The sequence below is a fragment of the Aethalodelphis obliquidens genome, unplaced genomic scaffold (genome assembly GCF_003676395.1).
Source record: "Aethalodelphis obliquidens isolate GAN/ISIS:26980383/991018 unplaced genomic scaffold, ASM367639v1 scaffold2, whole genome shotgun sequence".
NCBI classification, from domain to species: domain Eukaryota; kingdom Metazoa; phylum Chordata; class Mammalia; order Artiodactyla; family Delphinidae; genus Aethalodelphis; species Aethalodelphis obliquidens.
The window spans coordinates 37,406,847-37,430,447 of NW_020837946.1; the positions used below are offsets into that span (position 1 = coordinate 37,406,847).

At 40.8% G+C, this 23,601-nt stretch overlaps 1 protein-coding gene across 1 annotated transcript in view; it reads left to right on the plus strand.

The window, feature by feature from the left end:
- The window catches only part of RFTN2 (raftlin family member 2), a 59,983-nt gene that overhangs the window by 34,005 nt on the left and 2,377 nt on the right, over nt 1–23,601 (plus strand). Inside the window, exon 8 of the mRNA XM_027125060.1 lies at nt 12,824–12,902. Coding sequence (XP_026980861.1) covers nt 12,824–12,902 — 79 coding nt within the window. The remainder of the gene's footprint in view (nt 1–12,823; nt 12,903–23,601) is intronic.

A 23,601-nucleotide genomic window follows, 5' to 3' on the forward strand; every position in this document is an offset into this window, starting at 1 on the left:
CCTACATTAGAACCAAAATGCCAACACTTCACAAATATCGGCTTTTTCTTTTCTCCTTTTCCTGAGAAAGGAAAAGACTGAGTTGTTATTTTATGTCTGTTTGTCTGGAAAGAGAGAGAGACCAATTAAGCCCTCTGTATAAAGTGCTTTGCTGTGCCTTGGGCTCAGAGATGTTCCCTCTGCCCTCTGCAACATCCCTCTGCAACATCCCTGCAATGTTCCCTCTGCAACATCCAGAAAATGACTGACTGCCAAGGCTGCCCTGCCTGGCTGGTACTACCTGCAGAGGACAGTATAGTAGAGGACAGTACAGTAGAGGACAATAAAGGGCCTTCCCTTTAAGCAGAGTCGACCACGGTTTAACATTGATTGTCACGTATAGCTAAGGGAAGCAGCTCCCCTTTCCTCAGTCTCATCCACCCTTTAGTTTAGCAACTTTACCCCTGGCCAGTAACCCTACCTCCCCACAGACTTTAAAAACATTTGATGGACATGGCTCTATAATAAAGCCACACCTCCTTCAGGTGGAGAGAGGGATAAGAATGGATACAGAGTAAAGACACTCAAGCTTTAAAAGGAGGGGTTAGAAGTAAGCAAAGCAATTAATCTGCTTTTCTTCTCAGAGATTTATTGGTAACTGTTCTCAAACTGTGAGTGACAACTCTCTGAATTATTACCCAACTTTTAAAAATCTGTGACATACCCGTCAGATCACAGTACAGCAGTAATTCTCAAGATCTGGTCTTCAGACCAAGCTATATGAATGCTCTGAAGTACCTAGGAACACACCCATGCCAGAGGCTCATCCCAATGGGACAGTCAGAAGCTTTGAGGGTAGGGTCCATGAATCTCCATTTTCACAAGCTTCAGAAGCTCATCAACAGTTGAGGATCTTTGCAGGAGAGAGAGAAAGAAATCCCGCTTCGCTGCCACCCCTCACCTTCCATCTGCCAAGCCGCTGGTCTACCCCACTCCCTACCCTCCCTCCGAATAACTTGTGTATTTGGCCTCCTCACCTCTTTTCGGTGGTTCTCCTAGGTGTACATTTAGGGTTTCATTGGCCCATTATAGTTAACCGTTTCTAAAAGTCCTCTGAGTTCTGAACCTTTCATGTTCCTTTTTCCCCAATGAAAAATATATTTTTCATTCCTCCCTCCTATTCACTCAGGGCTTCTGTTCCCATGAGTCTAAATATTTCCTAAAGTGACGTGAATGACTCACTAGGCACTAGATTAGACGGCAAGACTAACAGGCTGGATGCTGAGCCATAGAACACGGGCTGGCACTCCTTGAGCATCTCCTGCTTGGTTTGGGAATGAGAACAAGACTGAGACCAAAGGTGGGAAGGAAGAGGTCTCAAGTATACTGTGATGGGGAAGGGTGGTGGAGCCTGGAGCCATGCTTGGCTTGACCACCTTGTCTTGCGTGTCAAACTGTGTAAGGTCACAGGCTGGACCAAGTGATTAGGCGGCTCACTGGAGTGAGGAGTGGCTGTATGTTATCCTTGGAGCAGAGGTAGCACCACTGCCTCACCACCATTCCCAACTTCTTCAGTACCCCTGGTATCCACCAAGACACCGTGGAGGCAAACTGGACCTTTCAGGCCCTCCTTGTGAAGGCTCATCTTATGTGCAATTAAAATAGCAAAGGGGCAGGAATTCCCTGGCCGTCCAGTGGTTAGGACTCAGTGCTTTCACTGTGGTGGCCCAGGTTCAATCCCTGGTCAGGGAACTTGGGTCCCAAAAGCCGTGCGGGGCACAGCCAAAAAAGAAAAAAAAATTAGCAAAGGGGCTACCAGGACCCTCCAAGGCCCTGCAGCTAGCAGCCTCGTCACCCAGCCCCACCCACCAGTGTCTGGCACAAGCCTCCACACAAGGCAGGGCCTTTTTATTCTTGTCCAAATATGCTGACCCTATGACAGTCACATGCTGGTCTTAGCTGCTCCAGTACACACAGGATAGGAATCACCTTCAGCCAGGTCATCTTTTTTTTTTTTTTAACATGGGAAGTAAACATTTCTCAACATTTAATACCACTATATATAATAACTATAAAATAACCAATGATAAAAGGCTGATACGTATTTTTCCAGACTCTTCTCTAATCTAGAAGGTTGTGAATTCTTAAGAGCCAGCATCCAGAAGAACTGACCCTGATACTGTGAACTATGGAACATTTTTCTGGTAAACTGCAAGAGTCCTGCCAGGGGACCCCTCAGGGATGCAGGGCTATAGGGCAGGTACCACAATACTTTCCACCACAACTTTTTCGTGCAGATGATATCAGGTAAAAAGGAACACCGAGGGCAACTTCTGGTAAACCCTATTTTGCACCATAGTCCTGTCCTGCGGAATTTGGGGTTTGAGACATGGTTTTCTTCTCTTTTTCCTCTTCATCCATTTTGTCCCCTTGCTGCAGCTCCATGTCTTTATTTGTCTTATTTTTCCCTTTAATACACTCTTCAGATGGACTGATTCCTTCCTCAAAGATGGTTTATCATTTCTGTGAGTCCATGGACCACAACCAGCATTCTTTCATGAGCCAGGTCATCTTTAAATGTAAATAAAAATATTACGTGTGGGCTTCCCTGGTGGCGTCGTGGTTGAGAGTCCACCTGCCGATGCGGGGGACACGGGTTCGTGCCCCGGTCCGGGAAGATCCCACATGCCGTGGAGCGGCTGGGCCCATGAGCCATGGCCGCTGAGCCTGCGCGTCCGGAGCCTGTGCTCCACAATGGGAGAGGCCACAAGAGTGAGAGGCCCACGTACCACAAAAAAAAAAAAAAAAAAATTACGTGCAGCTCATCTTGGTCCAGGTGGCGGATATTGCCTGAAAGTTTTTAGTTTCTGAAACTAGAAGAATGGTCCAGGCTTTGAGCTAAGCAGATCTCATTTGAATTACACCTTCACCATTTACCAGCCATATGATTTTGGGAACCTCTTTGAGTCTCAATTTCCTCATCTGGAAAATGATACAATATCAACTTCACTGGATTATCTTGATGATTAAGCAAGATAATGCAGGGCCTGTGCGTACTAGGCTAATAAATTAGAGCTATTAGACAGGATTTAATCCTTTCGCAGAACCAGAATCCCTAAGAAGTTGAAGCCAATTGTAAAAGCATGATGGCTTGGCCTGTCCTAAATCAGGATATTTCAGAAAATGTCAATACTGTAGTTCACTGTATACAAAATCATCACTGAGTATTACAAGCCAATAAAAGGGACAGAAATAAATAATGACGCTATAAAGATACATGCTTACACGTTATGCTCATACCCAGAGAAACTAATGTTATCATCTTTCTTTTTGGGCCCACATGTCTTAAAACATAACTTAGAACTACTGCCAGTGAAAACTTTCTTCCTTAAATATTTTTGACTCATATGAAACAATAATGTCTTAAGTCATTTCAATTTTTTCTACTCTTCTATCACCTAAGCCAAAACTTGAATGGTCTCTACGTAATGTATTTTCCTCTCATTTCTTTCCTTACGCAAATATATCCTGTTAGATATAGAAAACAAACTTGTGGTTATCAAAGGGAAGAGGGAAAGAGGGAGGAACAAATTAGGCTTATGGGATTAACAGATACAAACTGTTACATTTAAAATAGATAAGCAACAGGGATATACTGTATAGCACAGGGAATTATACCTGTTACCCGAAAACTGGGTTCGCCTCCTGGTAGGTGTCAAGCCAAAATATACAACCAGGCCAAGATCAGGAGAAGGAAGGATTTATTACTTGCAGCAAGTAAGGAGAACATGGGGGATCTTTCCCAAAGCCATGTTCCCCCGAACAGCAAAACTAGGGGAGTTTCAAGCTAAGGATACATGTGTGTTCATGAAGGGGCTGGAGCAGAGGAGAATTCTGCATAGAATTGGGGGAAAGGTTAACCAGAGTCTAAGCTTTAGTTGATTGACGTCACAAGAGTCAGAAAAGGTCAATGTCATCATTCCTTAGGTTCTGACCAGGCTGAGGTCATAGCCTGTAGTTACCATACTCCACCTGGGTGGGGCCTTAGTTCCTGCAGAACTCAAAGATCTGTATAAGATTGTTATGGACATCCCTTGAGGAGGACCTAGGACTGTTTTGTTGCTGAATTCTTGTTTCATGAATGCTTTTCATTTGTTCCTGCATTCCTTTTTTCCCTTAAGGTCATTATTTGCTGAGACCTGTTCAAGGGCAAGCATTGCGGCCAGGCTTAGATCACAAAATGGCCTCTCTTATGTCAAGAAAGTTGTGCCTGGTTCTCTTTTTCTGGGGACCCCCCCCCCAACCACCCTATCTGCTCACATACTCATTATTTTGTAATAACCTATAATGGAATGTAATCCACAAAAACACTAAATCACTGTCTGTACACCTGAAACTAACACAGTATTATAAAGCAACTAGACTTCAATAAAAACAAACAAATACGTCCTGTTATCAGATTGCAGAAAGTTGTTTTCCCAGAGTGTCCTTTAGGTTAAGGTTGTTGGCTCCATTACCTTAGGCAAGATCATACCACTGAGGTTTAAAGCTGTGTTACCATGGAAACATCAAGATGTGGTAATCTGATACCACTATCTTATTCAAGGGTTATTGTTATCAGCCCTGAAGACTTGCCAGAATCCCTTTTTAATCCTTATCACTATATAATTAACTATACAAATAGGCCCAATCCTTTTCAAAAAAATCAAGGTGAAAATTTACATTAAATTCTTCAGGGCAAATCTGGTAGAGGATCAAATTAGCTGAACAAGCAGCTAATATTGCTGACCTTAAAATAATCTCCAGAAGAAAATGGAAGGAGAAGCCAAAGTTCCCTCTGTTTGGTCACCTCAGATCAGCTCCCCTCTCCCCAGTAATAATCTGGGGTGGGCAGGGAATGGGGAATGTGCGTTTTAACAAGAATACAAGGTGATTCTGATGCACGTGCAGAAATATGGAATTATAACCTAACATTGAAAGAGAAAGCATTTTAGAACACAAGATAGAAGAAAAGTGTACACCCTCATTTATATCTCAGAAGACAGAATTTAAAGGCGGGGGCTTTTGGTACAATAAATCAAGTTATACTGTACAGAGAATATTAAATAGCCTAGTCATAGGGCTTCCCTGGTGGCACAGTGGTTGAGAATCTGCCTGCCAATGCAGGGGACACGGGTTCGAGCCCTGGTCTGGGAGGATCCCACATGCCGCAGAGCAACTGGGCCCGTGAGGCACAACTACTGAGCCTGTGCGTCTGGAGCCTGTGCTCCGCAACAAGAGAGGCCGTGGTAGTGAGAGGCCCGCGCACCGCGATGAAGAGTGGCCCCCGCTCGCCGCAACTAGAGAAAGCCCTCGCGCAGAAACGAAGACCCAACACAGCCAAAAAAAAAAAAAAAAATTCTAGTCATAAAGGACAAGATGTGAACAACAAAAAGAGAAAATCCTCTGCTCACTGTGGTGTCAGGCGCCCCGCCCCCTCTTCCATTTTCTGCAGCCCCTGAGGGAAAAGGCTCCACAGCTCTGTGGTCACCACAGCTCAGAAGCACTAGAAGTCTTTGCAGTTATTTGAGACACTTAAGTGCACAATAAGTTCCTCTAAGTCCCGAGTGGCAGCCAAGGCAGGAATTGCTTATTTATATACAGTAGAGGGAGAGTCGAGGGTTTCACGTTTGGTCCATTTTCATGACAGTCTCTTCCCTTTCTAATTTAACTTCTGTGGACACAGTATTATGTAATTCCATTGTGAGTTAAGCTTGTAGCAATCTTGCAGTGAGCAGCATTTTTATAAGGCCCACGTTTTTTAAGAAATAGTCAATTTGTCCATTACATATACTTCTAGTTACCACACTTCTTTATCTGAACTTAAATTTCTAACATTTTGTCAGGGGGAGGCGTTGGGAGGAGCTAAATTGTGGAAGTACCTTTTTTTGTCTTTAACACGTGCACTGATACATGAGAAACAAATGAAGGTCATAAGGCAAAGGAACTTCGTGACTAAGGACTAGCTTACAAAGGTGCAAGCTAAAATTTAATTTTATAATTCTACTTTTAAAAAGTAAAGTTTATTTCATATTTTTAAAATAAATTTATTTATTTTTAATTTTTGGCTGCATTGGGTCTTCGTTGCTACTTGTGGGCTTTCTCTAGTTGCAGCGAGCGGGGGCTACTCTTCGTTGCGGTGCGCGGGCTTCTCACTATCACGGCCTCTCTTGTTGCGGAGCACGGGCTCTAGGCGCATCAGCTTCAGTAGTTGTGGCTCACGGGCTCTAGAGCACAGGCTCAGTAGTTGGTGGTGCACTGGCTTAGTTGCTCCGCAGCATGTGGGATCTTCCCAGACCAGGGCTCGAACCCATGTCCCCTGCAGTGGCAGGCAGACTCCTAACCACTGCACCACCAGGGAAGCCCTACTTCATATTTTAAAAGCAGGATTTTACTCATTTATTTCTGAGTTGTGTTACCGAGCCAAGGGCTCATGTGCCCATGGTGCAGAAAGCCAAGCTAACAGCAGATGTTTGCAGCAAAGTAAGAGTTTATTTGCAGGGTGCTAAGCAAGGAGAACATGCTCCAAAAACCCGAACTCCCCGATGGCTTTCAGGCAAGGGTTTTGTTTTGTTTTGTTTTTGCGGTATGCGGGCCTCTCACTGTTGTGGCCTCTCCCGTTGCAGAGCACAGGCTCCGGACGCGCAGGCTCAGCGGCCGTGGCTCACGGGCCCAGCAGCTCCGCGGCATGTGGGATCTTCCCGGACCGGGGCACGAACCCGTGTCCTCTGCATCGGCAGGCAGACTCTCAACCCCTGCGCCACCAGGGAAGCCCACCAGCAAGGGTTTTAAAGACAGTGTTAGGAGAGAGGGTTGTAGGGTGCATGATCAGCTCGTGGACATTCTGATTGGTTGGTGGTGAGGTAACAGGGCTATGTTTTGGGAATCTCAACCTTCTGGTTCCAACCAGTCTGGGGTCTCCCTGCTTGTGGTCAGCATGTGGCCACCATCCTCCACCTGGGTGGGGGGTCTTGATTTCTACAGGACAACTTAAAGATATGCATCAGATATCCCTTCTGGAAGAACTAAGAGTCTTGTGCCTCTTGTCCTAATCTTTAACTGCTTGTGTCTGATCTCTAGAACTCAGGAGAGACCTAGAAAACTAAAGCCTTTTGTTCTACAAACAAGAAACAGGGGACACAGAGGGGCTTTTGTACCTAAAAGGCCCCACAGGGTCCTGCTTGGTTTCAACCCCCCTTTTCTTTTTTTTTTTACAGATTTTATTTATTTATTTATTTGTTTGTTTTTTGGCTGTGTTGGGTCTTCATTGCTGGGCACGGACTTTCTCTAGTTGGGGCAAGTGGGGGCTACTCTTTGTTGTGGTGCACGGGGTTCTCATTGCGGTGGCTTCTCTTGTTGCAGAGCACAGGCTCTAGGTGCGTGGGCTTCAGTAGTTGCGGCACGTGGGCTTCAGTAGTTGTGGCACGTGGGCTTCAGCAGTTGTGGCTCACGGGCTCTAGAGCACAGGCTCAGTAGTTGTGGCGCACAGGCTTAGTTGCTCTGTGGCATGTGGGATCTTCCCCGGACCAGGGCTCGAAGCTGTGTCCCTTGCATTGGCAGGAGGATTCTTAACCACTGTGCCACCAGGGAAGCCCCCCTGCCCCTTTCCTTGATATGCCTCAATCCTGAGGGGAACAGGGTTGGGACAAGAAAACGAATGAAGTTTTGGGTAGAGAAATTAATCATAAACTCAGTAAGGGAACTCAGTTTTAAACCATGGCAATTAATTAATGTATAAGATGATGCAAAACTAATCAGAAAATACAATTAACCTAACAATTTTGTTTTCTCTAGTCTAATGGATTTTGAAGCCATAAATGGAATCTGTTTACAAGATTTTTATTTCACAAGTGACTAAGCACTTGCAAATAAGCCACTCATTTGAAACCAGCTCAGTTTGTATTCAAACCGATTCACATTCTTGCATTTTATTTTAAACAAAGTTCTTTCAGTTCAACTCAAATATTTATTGAGTGCCTGGTATGTATAAGGCAATATTTTACCTGCTCAAGGGGCAGACCCTGGCTTCCAGGAACTCATAATCTACTTGGAGAGACAATACAGTCACAAATAACGAATGTGGAACAGTGGTCTAGAGCATATATTCTCAATAGAGGTGACATTACCACAAGAGGGTGAAAACTGGTTATGGGGGAGGTGAAAAAATCTTAGATATTACAAAGGTTTGTGGCTCTCCAAAAGGTCACAGTACATAGACAGATACATGGCATATCTTTGTTATTAAAATTTAATGGGGCAAGGGGAAGGAATTCGGGAGAAAATGTATAAAAAGTTTCCTTGGGGAAGCAATAATGAAAAAAGTTGAGTGTAAGGCAGGTGAATATGGTAGAGGACATTAGTGAAAGAGGAGAAGAAGTCTGTGGAGGCTGAGAAGTCTGAGGTGCAGGCACCGTTAAGAAAGAATAGAGCTTCCAAAAGTAGTTTTAGAGAGAATATTTCTGGTGGCAGATAGGGCTAACCAGGAACAATAAATAGGTGTCATCTCACACAGCAGCACTGGTCTGTGGGTAGTGGCTGCCTAAACACCATAAAAACAAGGATTCTAAAACCAGGATCAGCAGAAAAGAATGTGATCAGTTAATGATGTCTGCTATGAGCACAGAAGATGTAAAGTGGAAGTATGAATACCACAAAGTATCTCCTCTTTCTGGCAACCATAAGCACATAGCAGAGTCAGCAAAGTGCAGGATATATTCAAGGAAAAGTAGGTACAGGTGAATGAATTCTTAAAGACCTCTCCTAATTTAAAACTCATAGGTCTAACAAAAAAGAAACAGACTCACACAGATACAGAGAACTAGTGGATACCAGTAAGGAGAGGGGACGGCGAGGGGGAAGGGGAGGGGGAGGGGCAAGATAGAGGTAGGGGATTAAGAGGTACAACTACGACGTATAAAATAAATAAGTTGCAAGGATATATTGTACAGCACAAGGAATATAGCCAAGTTATTTTATAATAACTATAAATGGAGGATAGCCTTTAAAAATTGTGAATCACTATGTTGTACACCTGAAACTTATATAATATTGTACATCAACTATACCTCAATTTAAAAAAAAGTAGAATTCAATACAGATTTTACCAAAACAATAAATGTAAAAGGGGAGGGAGAATTTTTATCATGTATAAATCCACAACCATTCTCCTACATATCAGCATTACATATACTCTTAAAACAATTTTGTTAATAAAACACACATATAGAAAGTGCATAAAACACAAATGTGCATAATTATAATTCTACAAACACTTGTGTAATTACCACCGGGCAAGACAGAGAACATTGCTGGCACCCTAGAAGTACCCCATGTGTTTCCCTATCACACCCACTCCCTTCACGCAGAGGCAATATTACCCCAACGTTTAAGATAATCACTTCCTTATCTTGCCTAATAGTCTTACCACTCACCTTTGAATCCCTAACAGTACGATTGAGTTTTGCCTGTTTTGAATTTTTAAAAATGGAATTATATATATTCTTCCACATGTTGCCTCTTTCACTTAACATTGTAAGATTACAAACAACTATGTATAAAATAAGCAACAAGGATATATTGTGCAGCACAGGGAAATACAGCCACTGTTTTGTAGTAACTTTAAATGGAGTACAACCTATAAAAATATTGAATTGCTATGTTGTACACCTGAAACTAACATAATATTGTCATATAATCAACTATACTTCAATAAATAAAATAATAAAATTTTAAAAATTCAATTAAAAAGAAAAGCATTGTAAGATTTATCCATGTTGTGTGTAGGTATGAGTTTCTCAAGGGTGTAGACCAGGAAGTGGAATTGCTGGCTCACAGGGCACTTCTTTAGCTTTATTAGATATAAATGCCAGACTCTTTCCAAGTTGAATATTGCAGCTTACTCTCCCACCAGCAGGATGTGAAAGTTCCCATTGCTCCAACAAAAAATTGGTCATACTTTAAAATTTTGTCATTCTGGTAACTGTATAGATAGTATGATCTCAGGGTGGTTTTAGTTTGTATTTACCAAATTGCTACTAAAATTGAGCGCATTTTCATATGTCTATTGACCACTGAGATTTTTCTTTTGTCAAGTACCTGTTTAAGTCTTTTGCCCACATTTAAAATTGTACTTATAGGAGTTTTTAAATAGATGTTGGATGAGACTTAATTTATTTGCTACGTGTGTTGCAATGATCTCTGATTCTGTGGCTTGTCTTTTTACTCTTTGTGATGTCTTTCGATTAGCAGAAGTTTATAATTTTAAAATATGCAAATATATCAATTTTTACCCTTTTTGGTTTATTGTTTAAGAAATCTCTCCCTTCACTGAAGCAATGGGGGGAGGCAAGGAGTGAATTGTTTTTAAATTTGGGCATAACATGGGACATTTTAATTTTTTTAATTAACATAAAATTCTGTAAGCTAGAGTTGTTATAGGCTGATGTGCCTGAGTAATACGTTTTGTGAGGAGGAGAAGGAAGAGCTAAATCTTAAAAGATTCATACTGAGTGTCAATGAGCTTCGCAGAGGTAAAAAGACCTAGGAAGCCTTTTGTCTTCTCTATTCTTGTGTCCCCTTTCCCTTGACTATTTTCTCTGGAAGATATTCTTAATTCTGAGATATTTTCCTCCCACTTAACCCACCCCACATTTCATTAAATGAATGGAGGAACTGGAGGGAAATCCCATTTGCTGTGCTCCTTCCAGTGACAGGCACGGTAGAGGCTCTTCATACACACTGACTTATTTAACCATCACAAAGGCCCTGATAGGAAATGGAAGAGAATTTTGAAACTTTGCCAAAGTCACCAGCTATGAGGTGGTATCGTCGGCTATTGTAGTGTCAACTGGAAAAAAAAAAAACCCAACATGAAATGAGAGCTGTGAGTTTCAGTTTTATTTGGGGACTTACTAAGGACTCTAGCCCAGGATACAGTCTCTCAAAGAGCTCTGAGGAACTGCTCCCAAGAGGTGAGGCGGGCAGGTCAGTATATATTTGTTGTTTTGGAGAAGGGTCACGTGCAATCAGACACACATCAGGTAGAAGGTTAGTCATGAGGAACAGGTATCTCAGTTAATGACGTTAGATCTTTTCTAAGTATGGGAAGATGTAAGAATTCAGGTTCATAAAAAAATTTCTCCTGAAATATTTCTAGCTATGGAAGGGCTTGTTTTTCCAGAGCACCGAGTGCCTTCACCGGAATTCCTTTCACGGTGAATTGTAGGTTAGTGGCTGCAGTGGCTAATGACTTGATTCTTGTAGAACTGGGTGGTGGGCAACATTCTTTGTTTTACAGTAGAGTTGAGGCTTGAACCCAGGGCTCATCTGGTTCCAAAGCCACTGCCCTTTCGAGTATCCTCCCAGCCTCCCAAATAAACCAGCCTGTTCTGTACACCGCTAGTCCCTACCTGTGTCATAACTGATGTCTCCTGATGATTCAAGTTGTTCCCAAAAGTTAGGATATATTTCATAACAAGTCTTTTCTTCTAATCAGAGATTGAGTCAAACTAAAATAAGATTAGACTAGAAGCAGTCTTTTAAAAATAAAGATAAAAAAGAAGCAGTCTCTCATTACCACTTTGTGGGAAGATTTGCGGTTTCTCAAAATTCAATAGTATCAGTGAGTTTGGGGTTTTCAAATGGTGTGGGGTTGACCACTAGGGCAAGAGTTTCAATGTTGCATTTGTTTTCCAGAAAAGGAGCTCAGCATAAAATGCAGCTAATAGTGAGGTTTTGTTTGGGTTTTTTGCATAATAAAAGTCGTAACTGAGCAACATTAACTACAGACACTCCTCCCCATAAAATCCATGGAGACTCTGTGAAAAGCATTTCAGAGAAATCCAAACCCCAAGTAGTCTTTGGCAAGGGGTAATTTGCCATGATGGTAGTTAAATAAGGAGAATATTGAGTAGCTGACTACAAAGAAGCATCTGAAAATGAAAATAGCTGTGGCTGAAGTCCCTCAATGGAAAGTGTATATAAAATTTCTCACACGTGGCAGCCCACACTGGTCTCTTCTTTTTATGAGACAAATTTGACAGTGCATACCAAGGAGCTTAAATCATACCCTTTTGGCCTCATAATCCCACTCCTGAGAATTTATCTCAAGGAAATAAGTCATAAAGAATAAGGAAGACTGTACATATTTTTATAACAGCATTATTTATAATTAGCAGAAAACTGGAAACAGCCTAATTTTACAATAATAAAGGAAAGGCTTAGTACATTTTGGTATCTTAATTCTTTGGGATATCATGCAGCTATTAAGAATATCATCCTACTGTACAAACAAGAAAAAGGATAAGCATAGAATACAGAATGCAAATACGCAGAAGTTATAGACATGCAGAAATACGCATGTTGATAAAAGAGTAGGAGGTGACACAAAGAGATGAAACTAAGTATGTTAGCACAGTGAGATGACAAGTTTTAAACGTTAAAATTTTCTTTTGTGGGGCTTCCCTGGTGGCGCAGTGGTTGGGAGTCCGCCTGCCGATGCAGGGGGCGCTGAGCCTGCGCGTCCGGAGCCTGTGCTCCGCAACGGGAGAGGCCACAACAGTGAGAGGCCCGCGTGCTGAAAAAAAAAAAAAAAAAAAAAAATTTCTTTTGTAACGACCATATTTAGTTTTTAGGGATTTTTTTCCCCTGTCTTATCTGCTGCAACTTATATAGAATCATATTTCCTAGTTATTGTTGGATCAGAAGATTATTCTACAAAGGACACATGGGGAACATTCTAGCCAAGTGTGAAATATAGAGAGAATTACTAATTTACAAATACTAATGCTATTGTTTTAATTTGCAGTGAAGGGAATTTGGCTACAAAGCAGGTTGTGTTCCTTCAGAGACCAGTTATGTGGAATTCAGCCACTCAAACACCGGAAGTGAGTAAAATTGATGCTTTATGAACTAAATGTTACACTGAAGCATTTAAACCTTAAACTCTCTTTGTAATTCTAAATGGTGAACAGATGAGGAAGTGTGGAGTTGATAAGGAAACAGTCTTCTGAACCAGCATACAACAAGGGAAATGTGCCAGCAAACAGGCATGTGAGACAGTTCTGAAGGGGATCAGAATATTACTCTAAAATATGCCACTTGGGCATAAGGGTTACTAATTTGAGCTAAAGGCAATTAAAAAACAGCAGACACAGGAGGACCTCTCTACCCTCTCCCTTTCTGACAAAAGCAGAGCATAAATTTCCCTTTTAAAAGGTGACAGAAATTTCCATTTGTAAAGTTGCCCCCCTCTCCTGTACCAGAAATGACTCTTATCACTGGAAACAACACAGACTGTAGTCCCCACAATCACCTTACTAAAGCCTTCTTTTCCCTTAGTTTCCCCAAATACTTGCCTTCCCACAATCTACTGTCCCTAGAAGCCCAAACCCCTTTTCCTTTGTCTAGTCACTTCACCACAATTTATCACCCCTTGTAAAATGATATATAATCTCCCGGTCTAACTGCCTGTTTGGGTTTTCACTTCTCTGTGCAGCCCCCATGTGCATCCAAAACAAACCTTTCTCCTATTAATCTTTTTTTTTAGTTTAATTTGCTGGTCTGAGAGACTGAACATAAGATGATAGAGGAAAAGTTTTTTCCTCTCCACAGTTATAAGCCTTATAAGTGGATGTGCGTGATATCTGTGTGATCTTGTCTATCTTGACTTCTGAGAGCACTTTTGTATTGTCTCCTCAAGGTCATAATTTTTCAGCCCTTTGCTGAAGGGCTATACTGAGCCTCAAGTCACCTTATCCTTAATAGACCCCTACCAGATTCACACCTAGAATAGTATCATTGAATGAAGCAATCTGTGCATTAATTAATTAAAGCATAACCTTCAAAACAGGAAGTTGCAAATAGACCAGAAAATTATTTGAAGTGATTCTTTTTCTGTATATCAAGAAAATATTGTTTTAGAAAACTTTAAAGTTTTCTAAACTAGCAAAGCTAGACTGACAGTGTATGTAATGCAGCCATGCTACGTTGTCTCACATTAATTTTGGAAAGACTCTAGCTGGTTCCATAGGTAAGCAGGTAGAGAGGTGGAAAGGTGGATAGGATATTCCTCCCATGGGAGGAGAGCAGAGTGATCAAGTACACAGATTTTAGAAAGACTGAATTAGAGCCCACAGGTGAGCAGGGCCTCCCAACCCCGGTGAGAGTAGCTCAAGTTCACGAGTTCATTAAGAAATATTCGGTTAAGAAGAAGCAAGGTGGATCTATGTAAAGAATGGCCAGAAAAGGTTTTCATTCTTCTTTCTCCTTCCCCAAAGCAACTTCTCACCATGCTACAGCCTTTTCTTTTCTCTTTTTTTTTTTTTTTTAAATATTCTGCAAACAGCCATCATTTTTGAGAAAGATAAACAGAATTCACAGCCTCATGGGATTTTGACTAACTGAGGGCCCTGGAATTGGTGTTTGTGAAGATGTAAGACCCAAATTCAGCTGCTTCATGGTCTCCCTTCTTAGGGTTAGATATCAGTTCTCTGATTCCCTGAAAATATTTGAGCTTTTTTTGTTTAACTTTAAATACCATTCAGTAGTCTAGTGGTAGCTTTTCTTTGGGTAATCTTTATATTTATATCCATTGTAATATAAAATTTCTGGCTCATTTATATAATAGTAAGGAAGTACATAAATGGTCAGTTTTCATCAATGAGAAGCCCAGGAGTAATATATTTTATAGCTTAGAATTCTACTTCTAAAGGGATTTACTATTTCTTCCTTTGATAAATCTTTAATTTTCCTAGCAGGAAATCTCAGGATATTGAGATTATTTCAAGGCAGAACATGTAGGTGGTTCAGTCTGGAGCTGAAGTATGTAATAGCTATAATAGGAAACCAATTTGTAAATTCTTTTAATTTTCTCTAGTGGAAATAATTTGTTATTTTATCTCGAGAAGGTAGTAGACTATCAGTATTGCCATAGAGTTAATTTAGCTATCTCATATATATTTTGTGAAAGTTATACATTTATAACATGTCTTGAAAAAATTTTTATGTAGTTGTAGGTCTGTAATGGCACTATTCTTTGCTTGTACCTTGAAATCAGTTGTTGTTTGGGAGGGGTTGATAAGGGGATTGCTTCATTTATAAAGGTTTTCAAAGAATTATTTCAAAGGTGTTTAGTTCTTTTTTATTTTTTTATTATTTATTTATTTATTTAAAGATTTATTTATTTATTTATTTGGCTGAACCGGCTCTTATGCGGCAGGTGGGCTGCTTAGTTGCTCCTTAGTTGAACTCTTAGTTGCGGCATGTATGCGGGATCCAGTTCCCTGACCAGGGATCGAACCCGGGCCCCCTGCATTGGGAGCGTGGAGTCTTATCCACTGCGCCACCAGGGAAGTCCCTAGTTCTTTTTTAAAAACATAAATTATTTTATTTTATTTTTGGTTGCGTTGGGCACGCAGGCTTTTCTCTGTTTGTGGCGAGTGGGGGCTTCTCTTGTTGCGGAGTACAGGCTCTAGGCATGCAGGTTTCAGTAGTTGTGGCTCATGGGCTCTAGAGCGCAGGCTCAGTAGTTGTGGCGCACGGGCTTAGTTGCTCCGCGGAAGGTGGGATCTTCCTGGGCCAGGGATCGAACCCGTGTCCCCTGCATTGGCAGACAGATGCCTAACCACTGTGCCACCAGGGAAGCCCAAAGGTGTTTCTTCTAAAAACCAGTTGGTGGAAATTTGAGACAATTACAAACATTGCCCTAGGATCGTTAATGAGTTTTCAGTAAAATGATAAATTTCACGGGCTGGTAGAAACTGATCTAGGGTTTAACCCTTGAAAAAAAGAGTTCTCTCTTTTACTGAGATTAATGTCAAGATATATAAGACTTTTTGTAGTCAGTTGCACTCAACATAGAACAGTACTTTTATGTTAAGCAAAGCCATTTCATGCCTCTGTATAGGAGAGGGAATTGAGAATCACATGATGAAGAAAGCATATTGTTGGAATTTTTTCTTCTGAAGTTATAAAGACCTTTACGTTTGGAATTTGTTTATAGTCCACAAATATGTTTTTATACAATATTCTAGATAGCTTGAGACTTTTTTTAAATACGGAAAATATCAATTCAAAATATTTATACTCCTAATTACTGCCTCAATTTTCTTTAAGCTATTGAAAGATAGTTTGTTTTAGGATAGAAAAATTTTAGAAAAAAATTAATAGGAGAAAATCTTCTGAACTGGAGCTAAGCAAAGAGTTCTTAGACATGACACCAAAAGCATAATTCATTTAAAAAAATTGATAAATTAGACCTTATCAAAATTTAAAACTTTTGCTCTGTGAATAACACTAAGAAAATAATAGAAAAGCCACAGACTGGGAGGAAAAAAAAACTTTGCAAATCACGTATATGACAAAGGACTTGTATCCAGAAGGTATCAAGAACTCTCAAAAGTTAAAAAATAAATAAACAACGCAGGTAAAAAATAGTTAAAAGTCTTGGACATCTAACCAATGAGGATATGTAGATGAGAAATAAGCACATAAAAAAACATTTAAATCATTAGTCATTAAGGGAAATGCGAATGAAAACCATGATGAGGCACTACCGTACATCTACTAGAATGACTAAGATTAAAAAATATTGACAACACTAAGAACTAGCAAGGATGAGGAGCAATCAGAACTATCAAACGCTGCTGGTGGGGATGCAAAATGGTGCACCCGCTCTGGAAAAGAGTTTTGCAGCTTCTCATGGGGTTAAACATACACTTACATACAACCACCAATCCCACTCTTGGGCATTGACCCTAGAGAAATAAAAATTTTCGTTCACACAAAAAGCTACACATAAATGTTTATATGTTCTATCCATAATCTCCAAAAACTGGAAAAAATCCAAATGTGTTCAGCAGGTGTATGGACAAATGGCTGTGGTACTTCCATACAATGAAATACTACTCAGAAATAAAAACAAATGCACTCCTCATATGCACAATGGCGTGGATTAATCTCACAAAGCATGCTGATTAAAAGAAGCCAGTCTCAGGGAGTTCCCTGGCGGTCCAGTGGTTAGGTTTTGGCACTTTCACTAACGGGGCCTGGGTTCAATCCCTGGTTGGGGAGCTAAAATCCTGCAAGCTGCATGGCGCAGCCAAAAAAAAAAGCCAGTCTCAAAAGGTTATAGACTGTACTATTCTTTTTCTTTTTTCTTTTTTTTTATTTATTTATTTTTGGCTGCATTGGTCTTTGTTGCTGCATGCGGGCTTTCTCTAGGTGTGGCGAGCAGGGGCTACTCTTCATTGTGGTGCATGGACTTCTCACTGCAGTGGTTTCTCTTGTTGCAGAGCACGGGCTCTAGGAGCTTGGGCTTCAGTAGTTGCAGCACGCGGGTTCAGTAGTTGCAGTGCTTGGGCCCTAGAGCACATGGACTTCAGTAGTTGCGGTGTGTGGGCTCAGTAGTTGTGGCTCGCGGGCTCAGTAGTTGTGGCACATGGCCTTAGTTGCTCCGAGGCATGTGGGATCTTCCAAAACCAGGGATCGAATCCATGTCCCCTGTATTGGCAGGCAGACTCTCAACCACTGCACCACTAGGGAAGTCCCTGTGCTGTTCTATTTATATGACATCCTCAAAAAGACAGAACTGTACTGTGGATAACAGATCATGGCTTGCCAGGGATTTGGGGTTTGGGGAAGGGTGTGATAAAGGGATAGCATGGGGGGTTTTGAGCAGGATAATAGGACTGTTCTGTGTCCTGATTATGATTTGTACACAAATTTATACACATGTATTAAAATTCATAGAACTTTACACTTTTACATATTTACTTTTAAATTTAAAATTTAAAAGATTGTATGCTTTATAATTTTATTTTTTTAATTTAAAAATAAAATAAAAATGTTATGAAAGATTGCATGCTTTATAAATCACATAGGCTATATTTTTTATACCTTTGTCCTTCAGTAAAAACTCTCCTTGGATAATGGAATTTTTATGAAGTATAATGAGATTGTTAACCTCCATTTCCTCTACATGAGGCTCTGTAGTATAAATAAAGCAAGGTTCTTTTTCTCTTTTTGGGGGGGGGGGCCTGTCACTGTTGTGGCCTCTCCCGTTGTGGAGCACAGGCTCCGGACGCGCAGGCTCAGCGGCCGTGGCTCACGGGCCCAGCCGCTCTGCGGCATGTGGGATCTTCCCAGACCGGGGCACGAACCCGCATCCCCTACATCGGCAGGCGGACTCTCAACCACTGCGCCACCAGGGAAGCCCCGAAAGCAAGGTTCTTTTTATCTTGCTCTTCCTTTTATCTATTTAAAAATTTTTTTCTTTATTTTGGGGGGAGGGCTCTTGATAGACTCAAGGAAGTGATTGCTACGCTAAGCAGGGTAAGAGACTCTGACCAGGATTTTACCTCCATCTATTAAATGTTCTCAATTTTTCTTCCAAGATCTTCTTTCTTAACTTTTCTGTTTCTTTGAAGACTCAAGTAAAAAACTCATCAGATTTTTCTATTACCTAAAAATCTTTATTTCAGCTAAATTCTTCAGCCCATTTCCCTTTGATAATTATTTATAAGAAACAACAGGTCATTTAAAAGTATTTAGTTTCCACTGACTCAGAGTAGGGTTTCCATCCAGTGGTGTTCTTAGGGGTAGACAACAAACCATGAAAGGGATTCCAGGGGATGGGTGTGTGTGTGTGTGTGTGTGTGTGTGTGTGTGTGTGTGTGTGTACAAACAGCTTCTGCCAGGCTGTCCAAGCCTCCGTGTCCTCATCTGTAAAATGGACAATGTTAGTACCTACCACAGGGTTGGGAGGAGGATTCAGTTAGAAAACACGTAGGGGGCTGGGCACAGCACCTGGTCACATGGAATGTTGCTTTTGTTTTCATAGGAATGTTTTTCTTTCAATACTAGATGATTAAACACTAACTCTATGGAGAAACTGAAGAAAAAATCCAGAAACTCCTACTGACCCTCCATTTTCTCCAGCTAAAAATTACCTTCGGCTAATATGTAGGAATGTAATGCATTGATGCTTTTTGACGTTCAAAAAAACACACATGAACATATATATATATATGTTCATATTTATATATATATAAAGCAAATATGGCAAAATATTAACAAGTTTTGAACTAGGTAGTAGGTTCATTGTAGTATCCTTTAAACTTTCTGTATATTTGAAATTTTTCATAATTGGAAAGTTGGGAAAAATTAAGCTAAAAAGCATTAGTTGCCAACAATTTTTTTCTGTTAGTTACTAAGTGGTAACTAATTAGTTACTAAGATGCTATGCCAAAAAGACCAATTAGAATGATTTAAATACAACAGAAGGGTCTCTCTCATAATTATCTAAAGATGGGCAGGCAATCCAGGGTGGGCAAAGCTCTGCCTCATGACTGGTCAGCTCTGCCACCCTCAACATTTGGCTTCTGCCTCTGGACCCAGGACTGCTTCTTCACTCATTGCTGTGTCCAGCCAGCAAGAAGTAGGAAATTCCAGGCATGCTTCTAAGGCACTGACCCCCAAGTCACAGACATATTTCTTCTCACATCCCATTGGCCTGAACTTTATGTCACCACAAGCATCTGCAAGGGAGGCTGGGAAATGTAATTGGGGCAACCATGTGCTGGTACCATAGTGAAATACTACATGCCCAGCTAAAAATTGCAAGGCATTGGTGGTGAGGTGGGTGCAGAGTTCTGTTATTAAAAGAAAGATAGAGAGAATAGACCCTGGGAGACAGGAGTTAAATTTAAATGGTTCCAATTTACATTTGTTTTTCTCCTTTAGAGAAGTTTTGCATTCAAATTATTTTCCTATCTTTAAAATGTATCTCAAAACGAATGATTTCAAGTGGTAAAGACTTCTTGGGCACATCTATTGAATCATTTCTCTAATACAAACCCAGAAGTGAAGGAGCTGCAGTCACAGAAATGTTCTGAATTAGATCTTTTGACGGTAACTATAAATAAAATCACATGGGGACTTCCCTGGTGGCACAGTGGTTAAGAGGCTGCCTGCCAATGCAGGGGACCTGGGTTCGAGCCCTGGTCCGGGAAGATCCCACATGCTGCAGAGCAACTAAGCCCGTACGCCACAACTGCTGAGCCTGTGCTCTAGAGCCGGCGAGCGACAACTACTGAGCCCATGTGCCACAGCTACTGAAGCTTGTGTGCCTAGAACCTGTGCTCTGAAACAGGAGAAGTCACTGCAGTGAGGGGCCCGCTCACCGCAACAAAGAGTAGCCCCCCCAAGACACAGTTAGAGAAGGCCTGTGTGCAGCAACAAAGACCCAACGCAGCCAAAGATAAATTCATAAATTAAAATAATAATAATAAAAAAATAAAATCACATGAATACTAAGAAATGTTTAACATATACATTAACTTCTTTCCTTACTGCATGGTAAGATAATTATTTAATCAAACTTTGTTCTTACTTTTCCAGTCATTTGAAATTATTGGAAAGTCATAGGGTCATATTTCATTCACTAGCTGTTAGTATCCTCAGTTGAAGTCTATGTGAAATCTAATTTGGTGGCAGTATAAATAGAAGATGTCAGGTACCTCAAAGAACATCATGTATAGATAAAAATGAAAGCATTTTGCTTTTATCATTAATGAAGTCCTTCATCTAGGGAATGCTTTTCACTCAAAGCAAATGGGCTTCTTACTGGTGTGGGCAGAAGGGACGAGGGCTCAACCGCAGCCACAGGGCAGTGTTCAGGCTGGAGAGCAGCCCTCTTCTGGGCCACCCACACTTGTTTCCACATGACTTATTGGTGTCCCTTGGGGTGAAAGGGACAGAAACCCTGCTCAGATTAGCCTCTGTCCATAAGGCAATTTATTGGCTTCTAGTTGGGAAGGATTCTGGCATAGCTCATAATATCAAAAAGAGAGCTACCAAAAACAGTGCCTCAGGGACTGATTCCAGAGATTCAACAGCCCCAGCATGTTCTGTTTGTTTCAGCTTCTACGTATGTGTGTGCAGAGGGCTTCTTATGAGGTGAGTATGGCCACCTCATCAAAAAGAAAGAACTTCTTGAAATAACTCAGACAGAGAAAGACAAATACTGTATGTTATCACTTATATGTGGAATCTAAAAAATAAAACAAACAAATGAATATAACAAAAAGAAGCACACTCACAGATATAAAGAACAAACCAGTGGTTACCAGAGGGGAGAGGAAAGGAGGGGGAGGGGCAGGATAGGGGTAGGGGGTTAAGACGTACAAACTACTATGTATAAAATGTATATATAAAATATGTATGTATGTATGTATAAAATAAATAAGCTACAAGGATATATTGTACAGCACAGGGAATATAGCCAATATTTTATAATGACTTTAAATAGAGTATAATCTATAAAAATATTGAATCACTGTTGTACACCTGAAACTAATATAATATTGTAAATCAATTATACTTCAATTTTTAGAAAGAACTTCTTTATCCTAGAGTCAATATAGCAATCCCAGGGAAGGACTCTGATTGGATCTGATTGGGTCATATGCCCACACTGCAGTAGAGAGGAAGGTGGATAGGAAAGCTAGCTGGAAAGATGGTTGTCCACGACACCTTTTTCCCTTCCCAGGTTTGAATGATTTTGACAGCCCCAAGCTTGGATGACTCAGGAACATATTCTGTGAGCAAGAAGGGTTGGGGTTTCTCTGCATAATTCAAAAGCTTGGACTCTTCTAACTGGTACTGGAGTCACACTTAGTCTTACAGTGGCTTCCTATTCCTCTTTCAACCCTGAGACACACAGGGAAGAGAAATCTTTTTATTACTTTATAAACCATATTTTTTAGCTACTCTTCCACTCTATCCATCATAACACTGTCCAAGACAATGCAAAGTCTTACGATTGCTGGTATAATTCTGACTTTGTTCTTTTACTTGTTTTTAAGATGTCAACAGTGGAAAATGAAAGATACATTGGTAGGACAGCCTAACTGAGACTGGTTTGTCACTGAGTCTCGTGTATTTGAAATGGGTCATTCATTTTTAGTAAATGAGGATGATTCTCAGAAGTTGATTGATTTTATCAAAGGGTAGCATTAGATCTGCATGCAACTCTTGGTAGAATCTGCTCTCATTCTACAGTGAAAATATCAGAAGAAAGTGAGACCCTATATGAATAAGTCTGGCAATGTTGCAGGAAAAATCTCTTTATTGACATAGTGAAATACTCAAAATATAGTGAGTGTTAAGTGCAAAAGTGAGCTAGCGGTACACATCCATGTGTGCATATGCAAATACATAGTAAAACATGCCAAATTTAAACAGTGGTATCTCTGTGAGATGGGACTGTGGGTGGGTTTTGCTTTTTTCTTTATTTTTGCCTGGTTTTCTACACTGAGCGTGTACTATTTTTGTAATTGGAAACTTTTATTTGAGAAACATACAAATCTTTGACCACAAATCTACTCATGTTTTTGCAGAGCAGATAATGTGAAAAAAATAAGGTAAGACACTCCGGCTCCAGTTCAAAGCCAGCTACTCCCTGACCTTGGACAAATACCATCTTCCTTCTGGGTCTTACCTCTGTACAATGAGGGATTAAAGCAGATGATCTCCAAGGACTTGGTCATGTTTCAGTCTCCTACACTCTAAGTTATAAGAACATTGCAGTTTGGTTTGTTGGAAAAGCTATTATTTCATGTAGAGTGAGGGAGGCGACATCATTGCTGAACATGTATTTATTAAAAGTCACTTGGTAAAAAAAGAAAAGAGTTTGTTCTGAAATCTTTTATAGAGTTAGGTATTTTGTCATCTTCTAATATTTAAATTTTGGTGGCTGTTTACTTATTAATACTTATTTAAAAGTGAATTACTGTCACTATCTTATTTAATACCCAACTTTTATTAAGAAAATTCTCATTGAGTATGTGAGAGCTGGCCTCTATTGGCTGATGTACAAGAAGGAATTTATTGCAAAATTCACCTTTGGCCCGGGGGCTGGTGAAAAAGGAAAGATCCAGGCTGCCAAGTGCTCCCAGGCTCCCCCTCCTTCCCATTTCATTCAGTCAACAGGAGAGGTCATTCAGGAGTGAATGCATCCTTTGTGCCTGTGGGAAAGGAGCCAGTAGCTAGGCTTGAGAAAGGAGCAGTACCGGTCAGCCCCGCCTGCAGCCAAAAGGCTATATCCTCACTGACCAGCGTCCCAATGCCAGGCAGAACGAGACATTCTCAAATCCTCTACCCTGAGAGTAAGTCTGTCAGGTTCCACTGCTTGTATTAAATTCAGTACATTTGGTGAATGGGAATAAAAAGGGAAAAGATTTGAGATCTGAGACTTGCACTTGATGAATGCAAATGAAAATGTCCCTACCATCAAGCTATGTCTGACTTGGGCTGTAAGAGTGGGCCTTTATTGAGGCAGGACCCACTGCAGACTTGTTCCTTTCAACTTGTCCAAGGACTCCAGTAACTCAGCCAAGAAAAAGATGAGCTGCCAACACACTCCTTTCAATGCAACACACTGAGGCCTGCATCTTCCTATACAAACAGTGCCATCAACCGCGGTTACATTCCACAGTAGCCCGCAAAATTCAGTTTAATACCGCTGTTTGCATGGTATATTTGCCATGAAAGCCAGTATGAAATCCTTTTACTTTTATTTTTTTT